This window comes from Fusarium falciforme, chromosome 3, assembly GCF_026873545.1.
Source record: "Fusarium falciforme chromosome 3, complete sequence".
In the NCBI taxonomy this organism is placed as follows: Eukaryota; Fungi; Ascomycota; class Sordariomycetes; order Hypocreales; family Nectriaceae; genus Fusarium; species Fusarium falciforme.
In genome coordinates this window covers 2,956,500-2,968,775 of record NC_070546.1, presented here as the reverse complement: position 1 = coordinate 2,968,775, position 12,276 = coordinate 2,956,500, and the positions used below count along the sequence as shown (strand labels likewise).

Genomic DNA, 12,276 nt, shown 5'->3' with positions numbered 1-12,276 from the left:
AGGACTGTGGTAGCAGACTCGAATTTGGCACAGCACATAGTAATGATACCGCAAGGGATTTTCATTAAATAGCAATTTATTCTATCTTTTATCTGGCAGGAACGCAGTAAGAAGACTTTTTATGATCAGGTTGTTGCCATATGTGTTATCTATCTTGTTAATCCTTTGAAAAGTCTACAGACTTGAAGCCAGGCCTGTGTTGATTTTCCCACTCTACATTCTCTTTCGAAAAGAGAAAATCTTTAGTAACCCATGAGGAGCGAGATTAAACCAGTCCTTGTTCCTGGGCACTGGTGTTGTTGAATTAGTTATGAACGTGGAAAAACCTCCACCCAAAAAGCCATACCCTAGGTGGGCCATGAATCGTGGCCCACGATTCGGTCCGAAATGGAAACGATGCCAAACTCAAGCCCTATGAGAACTTCATTTTGGTACAAGTACGCTCGGTGTTATGCGGTACTGGTTTAAAGCTACACTCCATAATCTTGTAATCATGTCCCTCTGAAAACAAAGAGTGTGGGTGGTTGACGCGCGCCAACTTTGTCGATAGCGTCGAACCTATGTAAATTGTAGAAAGACTCTACGAAACTATAAGTATTTTGCTTTGAAATTTTCTTCCATTCATTCAGTATCATTCTGTCATAAGCCTAAAGGCATGCTCATGAGAATTTGTTACGAGAGGCCTTATCAGTGGCATGCCAAGGAGTGAAGTTGGCTTGCCAAGTATCCGGTTCCAGAGGAAGCAACAATATCACGCACACGATCCGGGGATTCCGGGCTTTCTTCCAAAATATGAGTGGTTTTTACCCAGCACTCTTGGCAATAAAAACAGGTGAGGCGGGCCTGAGGAGAAGCGAAGGATGGACACCCTAGCTCGCTGACAGTGAGCTTGTTGGTTGCTCAAGGAACAACGCTATGGTAGCAGGTGATTAGTCGGGGCTAGCTTGACTACTACCCAGGCAGGGCAGAAGGTGTCTTTGGTATTAGCTCTAGATAAGAAATATATGAAACATATCTGATGGAACTCTGATGCTTTTGCAACTTGAACCTTTCTTCACCTTCTCAGTTTCATCCAACTGCGAGCCTGAAGTGTGGCGGACCTCGTTTCACCAAATGAGAATCAAGCCCCGATAGCCGATGAAACACTGATGGTACAGATGCTTGGCTTCTCTCATCACGACCGACGCTGGAAAGAAAAGGCTATTTCCGCATCCATGTACGGACAATAGCCTCAAAAAGGGCAACAACTACCGTGGTTGTCTGCCAAATCATGCCATCTCTGCGGCACTCAAGCTCTCGGTGGGCCACTCAACGGTAGCACGTCAACCGTTCGCTGCCCGGTTTCGGCCGGCTAAACAGGGATCTAATCTTATCAATCTAACTCTCGGGCGCTTGGTAACATCATCATGGGATCAATGACCCCTTGCCCCCTCCTCTGCCTAGCGCGGCCACCTCCGCCTCGTGCCCGCTTTGTTCGCTAGCGAAGAGCTTCTCTCCTCCAAGTGCTTTGGTGTGAGGCGCCAACCGCAGGCTGTGGCCATTAACTCCTTGCTCCCCCCCTCACTCCTTCTCTCCGGCTTTCTCCTTCTTTTCCATGTGATGAGCCTTTGTACAATATAAGGCTGTTCCCTTCTGCCCATATCGCATAGAGATATCGGCATCGTTCCTTTTGAAACACATTCGGCCGAAACCTCGACCATGAAGTTTGCGCACGCCATCGCCGGCTTCGCTGCCACGGCGAATGCCTTCAACCCGTCCGAGTGGTTCGCCGACAACGACCATGTCGACGTTCGCGCCCCTCACAGAATCCCGTCGGTCCACGAGTCGGTCGTCATGGCTCGTCGCATCCTCGCCCTGACCAAGCTTGCGACGCTCTCGACCGTCTTCCCCGGCGACCACGGCCTCGAGGCCAAGACCATCCCCGAGGGACTCGGAGGCGTGCCCATTGGCATGATGGATTACGTCGCGGACTGCGAGGACGAAGGCAACCCGACCATCCTCGAGATTAAGATCGCAACCACTTTCCGAAACGTCCGAGCCGGATCCAACATTACCCTGTCCATGAACTGGGTTCCGCCGTATCCGCCTACCAAGCGAATTTCCTTCCTCTCCCGGCTTTCGGCCTACATCCCGTTCATCTCAACCTCCGAGTACAACACCCGATCCGAGGCGTCCTCCTCGGCCCCGGACACGGTGCCCTACTCGGCGGCCAACCTGCCGCGGTTCGCCCTCTTTGGCTACCTCGAGCCCATCGAGACGAACCCCGTGTCGGCCGTCAAGCTCGCCGCGTGCTTCACCAGCAGACACCCGGATGCCAAGTACTGGCTGCCGGGCAACGTTATCCACGAGAGCTCCTGGTCTCGCCTGGTGGTGACCAAGATATACTGGGTTGGGGGATTCGGCGACCGTGCGAGGATTGGGTGGCTGCCCCTCGACGAATGGAAGAGCGTCACCAGAGACGAGTGGGAGTCCATCAAGCTGCCCGGCGAGGAGAGGGGCTGGAGCGAGTGGTCAGTCAGTCCTGCGGGGGAGCTGTAATGGCATGACATCCTGATGCATACTACGTACCTGGCTACATAACTTATCCTTTTGGGTTGGGAATTGGGTGATATTTGGGGCGGCATCATTCTTTTTGCATACGAACTAACTGGACAGATTGGATACGACAATCTTGACCACATGGGAGGAGTTGATTTCTAGTTTGTTACGGAACGGCAGAGATCTCTCGGACGACAATAGTCCTCTTCTGCACAGCATATGTTTGTCTCTCTACGAAGCGGCAACCTGCAGCCATCTTCAAGGCATGTTCCTTGAGAAGACGAGCAGATAACCGAAGTAGCCCGCTTTTTCAATACATTGTTTCACCTGCTGGCCCGCTGCGCTGTTGTCCAAAGTGAGCTGTGTTTGTGACGGGCCAAGGCTGTCACAGACATTTGGATCCATCCATCCCAAGCATGTCCCAGATAAGACACATCCGAACAAAGATCCATGTCGGGGGGCACGGGTACCGAGGGAGAAAGAAGCTTGGAAACATCCGTGTCGCTGTGCTTGGCACCGCGTGGCGTGGTCACCAGTCACCTACCCAAGATCGACCCTTTCTCTTCTTCTAGTGAGATAGTGACAAAGTCCGTGGCTCGTTACAGAGAGCGACAAGCTTGCTTGCTTGCTTGCTCGCCGTAGCTCGGACCTCGCTCGCCCTCAGAATGGGTGACATGTTGTGTTACTGTCGCAGCTGCACACCTTGGGCGAGTGATCCGGCACTCTGCGACCGGCCTGCGGACGATCCGATTCCCTGCGTCCAGGCGAGCGAGTTTCCCTGGGGGTTGCCAACGTGAGGAGTTCAGTTGAATGGGGGCAGGGTGTGTCCGGCTTCCCGTTTCGTGCATGGGTGTTCCGAAAGATCTACCAAGGGGGGACGACTAATTAACGCTCCCTACGGAGTACAGTGTGACGGAATACAGTAGAGTTAGACGAGGTAACTTATGGAGATGCCGGGGACAGTTGCAGCTCGACTCAAGTCTCAACTCAACTCGGCGTCTTTGGACTTGTTCTGCCCCACGACTAATTAGGAAGCTCTCGGAATAAAGCTGTTGAGACGACGATGGATCCGAGCTTCTGTGTTGCGTACTGTAGGTACTTTCTGCTGGGAAACTCAATTAGCCTGTCGGCGGGGAAAGGAACTCGGCCCAGGAGATGAAGCCGACGGCGGTCTACTATTAGCCTCCGTGAATTCCGAGTAACAACGGAAAACAAGCGAGCGATGACAGTAGTTTTTCACATGAAGCTCCTGTTTCCGCCGCGTGATGGAGGATGGTGATGATGTCTTGCCCCGGACGTGGGCCGACCGACGACATCATCATCAACTTCTCCGCATGGGATGGATGCTGCACACCGCAACGCAACGCAGCTCAGCGCAGGACGCAAACGCCGGGCTCAAGCCAAGCCAAGCCAAGCGAACAAAGCCAAGCGCGGCTATCGCGAGCCAACAGCAGCGAGCAATCAATCAATCAAGCAAGCAAGCAAGCAAGCAACATCACGAAAACCCCATGATCTGCTCCCTCATGATTGACCCGGAATCGCCCAATCCACCCCAGGAGATAGCGTTATTGGCTCATGGCCCCGATAATAGGTTCCGCTGCCCGCTGGAGCGGCGCGCCGACCGGGGGTTTGCAGTGGCGCACGCTTATTGCTTCGCTCCCTCTTGTTGTTGACCCCCCGGAAGTCCAAATGCCCAGAGCCAGCTCGCTGGAGAAGGGGGGAGCAAGGGGGAGGGAACTGCGTGGGATGTGGATGGGTGGCACACACCGCGGCGCGGCCGCTGCTGTTAGGCGGTTCTGGATTGGGGACTATCGGTCGATTCTCCCGCTGACTAGTTATCGATGGGACGTGATAGAGAGAGACGGCGGATGGATGGAGGATGGCTAATGGACATCAATGTCCAGTGTTGCTCTTTTCTTTTGCCGCGGGTTTTGGAGAGAGGAGAGGGGACGAGCTGATGGAACGCACGAGCGAATATTGAATCGGCTCCTTGATCCGGATTGGATGCCGTAAGGAATAAGCTGAGAAATGATGGCTGGATGGGTTGCTGGCTGGATCGGAGTAGCTGTCATGTCCCGCAGACATGGATCGCACAAAGGACCGAGACAAGCGTCGATGGAGCAGCGTCAAGAAGCGTCATTGCGCTCAGCCTCAACACTGCGAAACCGAACATGTGTCTATTGACATGTTGGGCGTCTCCGGGCCGGGTTGAAGTACGAGTTGGTCATGTCGTTGACGAGAATCTGGCCTCTTTTGTTGACTCTCTCAGCCAGGGTCGCCTCTACATACGCAGCACATCTGCACACCACCCTAAGGTAAACGCACATTCCACGAGGCAATGCTCCTTGCGATCTTGGTCGGCGATTAGAGTGTGTGTTGTGTGTCTCTAAGCGGGGTTGCAGATGCAGATGGATGGATGGCTACAGTACCTGGGTATTGTTGTAGAAGTTACTTTGGCCCTGCAAGCCCGTAGGTATCATCAACTGCAAAGACGTTTTCTCGTTCGGGTATACACGAGCGCGAAAACTTTGTCAAGACGCACATGCTCGACCATTCCGATTCGCTTCATCGTGTTGCAAACAAACAATAGCCTGTGAAAAGAGGGAAAAGGGCAAGGCACAGTGCAGCGCAGCGCAGTGCAGTGCGTCCAACTGCCTGTTGTGTTGTGAAGCCCTGCGCTTCGCTGCCGGGGCTGGGCTGGGGGTCCCGGGTCCATCCCCATCCATCCAACCATGATCCATCTTTAGCACGATTCGTCGCCACCAGGCGCGCCGGCCCCCCCCCAGGATTATCCCCCCCAATCATCCCGGACCCAAATCCCAAGTCCCCTAATAAAGCTCAGGTAATGGAATTGGATCCCCAATCCCGACCCCCGTCGGTCCCCGTAGCCCGTCGCCCGCAGCAGACCGTCACGGTTAAAACGACTCAAGGGACCGATTTCTGGCAGGCGATAGAGAAGTATCTCAAACCGAGAGACGGATCAGAACCCGGACTTTGGACACGCTTCAGGTATCGGGTACAGTCCCCATCGGCTGCTATTCACCGAGAAACAGCGGGTGATCGGATCGCACCGCCCACTCCCGCCAGTACCCTCTACCTTCAGCTCGTCCTCGTCCGCGCCCACACGGTTCAGGTTCACCCACCCCCCTCCCTAGGTCTCCGTCCCCATATTTCCTCCCATCAGAGCCTTTTACCTTGCCTTGCCTCACCTCAGACGCTCAGGCTTGCCTTGTGCCTCGCCCCGTCGACCCCATTCCCATCTCATAATCCAATCCATGTCGCCGCTCTCGGTCGGGGTTCCGTGCCGTTTGTGTGCTGCTTGCCTTTAGTATATTCCTCTTTTGTGCCGTACATACTCTTCCTCGCATCTGCATCACACGAGGGCATTCGCGCCCCCCTCCTCTCCCTTCGACCCCATTATCTCGACGACGACGACGGCGCTCGCGATAGACGAGATAACATATAAACGCATCGCACCCGCGACCGACTCGCTCACGGATATCGGCATCACGTTGATTGCTCCTTCGCTTGCATCGGATTGCGCGGCCGAGCTACCGGCTTCAGCTCACGAGTCACCCACCACGACGCGATCGAGGCTTTGAACCCTATCGGGCGACATTTTGACGCCGAGCGGATCATATCGCCCTCTTACCTCAGCACCAACTTCGCAGGACACCGCGGCCTCATCTCGAGCGATCGCGTTGCCCTGTGATTTATAAACTTCCACCTCAACCACCATTCAACACATCGAATACCTAGATCTTCCGGAATGGCGCCTCCGCCCCCGACCCAGCAATGACCTCGCGGACCCCCATGGGCGTCCAGCCGCGGCCGCCTCAGCGCTCCGTGAGCTCTTCATCGCTACCCGTTCAGCGCCCTCCCAATCAGCGCACGTTATCCGGGCAGCAGCACCAGTTCTTGCCAGCCTCGCCCGTCCGGAAAGACTCGTCCTTTATCGACCTCACCGGCGATTCCACCGATGCCACCCCTAATCGCTACAACACAACCCCAAGACGAGGCGGCTCGCGCCTCCGCCTTGAGCTATCTCACGATGCCTCCGCCGGCCCTATACCCGCTACCGAATCTCCCCAGAGCCTCACCCCTTCACGCCTACCGACCAACACCGACCCCTTCTCGACTGCTGCCGTCAGTCCAGCAGCCAGCAACAGCGCCAGCTCGACTATGATGCCGATGCCGACGCGCCGCCCACCCCCAACACAGCCCAGATCCGCCCCCCGAATAACCACAGCCGCGCCTGCGCCGGCGAAGAAGGATACCCGACCGAAGCCGTACACGGTCGAAGTGCCTCCTCTCGCCCCGCGATACCTGACAACGAACCGATCCGATGTTCCCGGCCGAACTCCAGTAGACCCCTTCAGCAAGGGACTCAACTCAGGATACGCCGATTTCTTCCCGTGGAATGGATCGCATCACGAAGACGAGTGGAGCAGCGACGCCATCACGAAGGGTACGTGGGACAAGGTCAACCTGAACGTTGCCGAGACGTCATCCGCGAAGCTGGCCATTTTCCCAGCCTTGAAGCAAAAGTCAGGCTTCAATGCTCTTTCCACTATTTTCATGGGCGTCTTGACTCAGCGTAGGCACCGCGGTCAGATCACCGCGCCCTCAACGTTCAAGCCGCCTCCGCGAGTGACCCTTACCGATACGAAGAGAGAGGTCTGGCTCAAAGACCTGGCGAACCCTGCGATCTCCCTGCGACGTCTCAGCCGGACGATTCCCCATGGAATCCGCGGCAGAACCCTGCTTGACCAGTGCCTGAACAAGAACGTCCCTGCCGAGAGGGCTGTCTGGTTAGCCAAGTGCGTCGGTGCCAACGAGATAAGAGCTTTCAAGAGAAAGGGGGTGAATGGAGCTTTTGTCATGGGGGGTGAGCTGAAGTGGGCTCGAGACTGGACCGGCCTTGTTGAGCAGTTTGTCGATTCTGTTGTGAATGGGTTCGGCGAGATCGACTGGAAGAACAGAGTTACATATGCGTAAGTTATCAGCTTCTGTTCCCAAGGCCCAATTACTGACTATTTCACAGCATCCGTCTGGCAACAAACCTGTATTCCGAACAGTTGCTAGACAGAGATCATTACCTAGACTGGGTTGTTTCGGGCGTCGAAAATAGCCCTCAGTCTAAAATTCCTATGTGGATTCTAATAGCCCAGATATACTGGAAGGATCTTCTCAGATCTCGCAAGTATGGCCGACGACTTGTATTTGCACTTCTCAGCCATCTCCATGTGGTAAGTTTTATCGGCCTCACTGATTCAGTCGCCATATCTAATGTGCGCCAGATATACAATGACCCTGATCAAGACCTTCTTGTACAACTCTCGAGCAGACTATCGTCTCTGCTCGGCTCCTTGGTTAGAAATAACCCAGAAAGCTTCATTTACCCCAGTGCTTGGTCTAGGTACCGGGACACACTCCAGGCTGCTCTCGGCCCAGACCACGAAGCAACCCAAACGGCTATACAAACGATTCATTCACGCAACTCACGACTCCTTGTGTCCAGTACCGCCTCACCCCCGGCTGGCCGGAATCAATTGGTCAAGCTGCTTGACGCTGCGCTCAAGGGACCGGTTGACAACTTGACGGCAAAGTGCTGGGCAACGAGCGAGAACAAGCCGCTCATCATGAAGACGGTTGTGGAGTGGGCGACCTCATTTCACCGCCCAGGTCTCGCCAAGGTCTTTGTTGCGGCGCGACTTATCCGACAATGGAGCCAGTTCCGCGTGAACCCGACAACACCAATTCTCGAGATTTTGGATGGAGTTGCGATTCACGACAAGACGCGGAAGCAACTGGTATATCACCTTGTGACGGAGCTCGTTCGAACCGGCCACTTTTCCGTTTCTCAGTACATGCAATGGACGATTGCCCGCGGTGGCTACCACGACGAGGCGGACATTGATCCAGTGGAGGGCCCTTGTTCAAGTCGACTGCTCGTCGAGTTGCCAGTCCATGCTTTGTCTCAGAAGAAGAGGGGCGAGAGAGGAAACCTGCTGAGAAGAGCTGGAAACTACTCAGTTATCGACGAGGAGCAGGACATTGCGAACGCCATCAAATACGTCAAACACACCCTCGGTCTCCCACTGGCTCCTGGCGATCCTCTATCTGAGAAGAAGCCAATGTCTCTCAAGAAGTTGTTGCAGCGGATAGGAAGCAGCAGTAATGCCCTCAGGAGCTGCATTGGCGCACACCTGCGCGACTATCTAATCAACCAGCTATCCGCCAAAACACACCCTCCCTTGTCTTTGGCGATGTACACCTCTATCCGTGGCATTATGGAGACGGCCGAAGACTTTACCATGTTGTCAGACATCCTCGGAGCTTGTTCCAAGACGGCAGATGCTGATGTCCTGGCATCCTGCGCTGACACTATCAGCTCAAACTTACAGATATTCTTTGCTCTGGGTAGCGCAGATGACCTGTTTAATAGCTTAATCGAGCGCCTAAAGTCGATCAACGAGGAGCAGGGGACTGTACACCGACCACTGCTCGCTGCCCTCTCCAGCCTTGCTCAACGGATGACAGGCCACGAAGAAATGGCCAGCGAGCTTCACCGAGAGTTGCTCCAGTGCGATCGCAACAACGCCATAGACGCCTGCTCGCCTGTGTCGGATATCATGTCTGCCCCTGCTCAACATGCCGAGAGCGAAATGGCGGAGGAAATTGAGAAGCTCCTGGCTAGCGGCACACGACTGGACCCTCCCACGATGAATCGACTATTTAGGACTATCATTCCTCGACTTGAGCGAGGATGGGCGAAGAAGGACGAGACGCGACGAGTGTTTGGCATGCTACTTGCTAGGATACGGGGATTTGACGCTCAGCACTTTGACAAGCTCATGACGGACTGGACGAGCCATATTCGGTCCCTTCAAAACCGGCCGCTCCTCTTGGACCTGTTCCCTCTTCTCGTAAGTTCGGGCTGCCTGGCAATGCCAATCATCATGAGCACAGCTAGCCCGCTGTCTGCGAGCATGCAGAACGTGTCCCCGGAGACGGTTGCAACTCAGCATGGGTCCGCCACCTATCTGCAGGAGCTTCTGCAGCTTGTCATTACTTCGCTACCGACTACGACGGGTCTTTCTCCCGAGGAAAGCTATCGTTTCCGCACCGAGCAAAAATGCGCCAAGTTCGAGCAACCCAAGGGCCTCCTGAATCTCGTTCGCAATGCCCTCTTGGAGTACTCTGCCCTTAGAAGCCACGGCAACGGGGTCGAACTTCCACTCGACAACACTTCATGCCAAGAGAGCCTCCTCGAGACACTGCGTACTCTCGTACTGGTGGATTCGACTGCAGTATCTAACGCCCTGAGCATCAAGTCGTTACCAACCGAAGCTGTCGGTATTGTGCGCAAAGTAACGACCAAGCTCTTGATCCCAGGAGACCCTGGCGAGACGCAAATCTCATTTGACCAGATTCTACAAATCGCAAATGAGCTGACGTTGCCTTTCTGTCAACTCAAGCTGAACCTGGACTTGGCCATGCCTCAGCCGAACTCGAACGAAGTCTCCGACCAAAGCTCGTCCCGCTTCGAACTCTTTGCCAAGTCTATGGAACGGGCAATCGAGGCGGGCAACATCATGTGGACAAGCCTTTTGCCTTGCCTGAGCGACGACATCACTCAGCACCTCAAGAGCCAAGCTCAGGCTGGATTCCTCGACCTGATTCCTTCGCTCAAGTTCCCTAGTTCTACCGAGACGGGATCGAGGCAGCCCATTCACATGGCTGAGAATCTGTTGGGCGTCGTCGAGGCCATCATTTCGGGCCAAGCTCCTCCCAAGATGGCGCAGCTCTCTCTGGGCATGGTGGACAAACTGACAGACTTGTGGGAGATTATTGCAGCAGGACCCCAGGAGCGATCCAACATCCACGCAGATGTCTTGGGGCACTGGCTGCCTGCTATCCTGCGCTTCATCACCCTCCACAGCTTATCTTCGGAGCCTCCGTCAGCGCCTCTTCCAACAGCCACCGCTACGCGACCTCCCATGCCAGCCGTTCACGACATCCGAGCACGCATCATCCTCGTCCTCTGTGGTCTACTACTCGAGTTGGAGCAACTGCCAGCTGCCACAATCGGCTCGCTTCCTCAACAAGTCTTCGACATTGCCATTCTCCTGGTTGACGCGCTCCCAGAGGACCTGCGAGTCAACTGCGCCAAGGCCATCCTCCTTACGCCGGGCGGCCTCCCTCACCCTGGGACATCGTCCGACCCGCGGTTGTATTACCTCTTCAGCTCACCTCAGCCAGGAGCATCAGACAACCTGATGCTGTCACACCGAGAGAAGGCGGCGTCGCCACACAGTGCCGTCGCCCGTGGCATGGGTGCTCAATACGGCATTGGGCCTGCGGTCCAGGAGCGACTCAGTCCTTTTGTTCTTCGACGATGGGAGGTGCTTAGTGAGCCAACTCCTAACGTGGGCGAGAACGATACAAGCCTGAGCCTTGGTCTTTTCGAAGCCATCAAGATTCAGTGAGGCGCTCCAACTACTCGACTTGTGCATCTCTTGGCACACCTGTCACAACATTACTATCATACATTATACATTACATACTCACCCTCACACTCACACTCACACTCACACGCACCTCATACTCATTGGGAGCTCTGACTGGCTTGGACTTTTCTTTTATCTTTACTCTCACGGCTATACCCTTTGTACGGAACTCAACGTATGTTTGACCGGAAACCAAGCGATACCATGCACCGCGAGAAAGGGGGGGAAACTGCAAAGACGGATATATCACTTTTTCTTTATTATGTTACATGGGCGGTCGGCGGCTAAACGGGCATGGTACATTGGGGTTTCATCGTTTGTTTCAGGGACAACAAGGCTTTTATCATCTCGTTTTTGCACGGCATCAAACTCTCTATTGTCTCTTTTTTTTTTTACTTTTCCTCTTGTGTTTCTTGTATTTTCTTGCATGGCGCTGCGCACAAAGAAGGGGGGGCGGTCGGTGAACGGGGGGGAACGGACAATGTTGAAGAAACAGAAACACACGCACGAAAGAAAAAAAACCACTTGCATGTTGTGTATGAAACGGGGAATCGGATATGGGTGTTTTTTTTTTTTTTGTGTGTTCTGGGCCTCTACATGCAACAAAATGCGTATGAGCGTGTTGACGAGGTTTCTTCGTGGCAATCGCTCGCGATAGAGGGGTGAAGAGGACGAATGAGAAACTCAATTGGTTCAAAGAAATGACTCGCTAATGGTCTTATGATGCTATGATGTCGTCGTCAGAGGCGGGTTACTTTGACTACTGTCATTCTTCTCAGGGAGCTTCGTTTTTTGCCATTTTTGCGTATTTCCTGAAATGGTAAAAATGTCGCGTGGCTGGCCCGGCGCGGAAGTGGAGCTTTTTCCATCCGCCGGGTGGCGGCTCCGAAAAAAAAAGTTGAAGCTCGAACCCGGAGTAAGCGGCCCGGGGCACTGGTCGGAGACGGGAAGGGCAAGTTTGGGGTTGGTTTCTCTTAAAGCTCTTTGTTAAGTGTCGAAGCTCCTTGATACTTCTTTCGAAACCACTACCCTTATGCAGTGATACCACCGGCAAACCTGGAACTCAACTCAAGCCACCTTCACCGTAGGCATCTGTGCAGTTACTGTGTCTACCGAGGGCCAGCAACACTTCCCTTGAGCAATAGAGCGCAAACAAACATGCAATTTGTCAGGGTGAAAGGCCTCTGCCCCTATTCGTCACCCAAGTAGCTCTGGCAAATACACC

At 54.3% G+C, this 12,276-nt stretch overlaps 2 protein-coding genes across 2 annotated transcripts; both read left to right on the top strand.

Moving 5' to 3' along the window:
* Positions 1–1,698: 1,698 nt before the first annotated feature.
* NCS54_00420600 (Hypothetical protein) lies at positions 1,699–2,538 on the top strand (the record flags this gene model as incomplete). Its single annotated transcript, XM_053149752.1, has 1 exon — positions 1,699–2,538. The coding sequence occupies one exon, from the start codon at positions 1,699–1,701 to the stop codon at positions 2,536–2,538; it is 840 nt and encodes a 279-aa protein (XP_053005727.1).
* Positions 2,539–6,333: 3,795 nt separating this feature from the next.
* Positions 6,334–11,030, top strand: NCS54_00420500 (Mediator of RNA polymerase II transcription subunit 12; the record flags this gene model as incomplete). Its single annotated transcript, XM_053149751.1, has 3 exons — positions 6,334–7,532; positions 7,583–7,787; positions 7,839–11,030. 3 exons carry the CDS (start codon positions 6,334–6,336, stop codon positions 11,028–11,030), a joined length of 4,596 nt encoding a protein of 1,531 aa, XP_053005726.1.
* Positions 11,031–12,276: the final 1,246 nt, after the last annotated feature.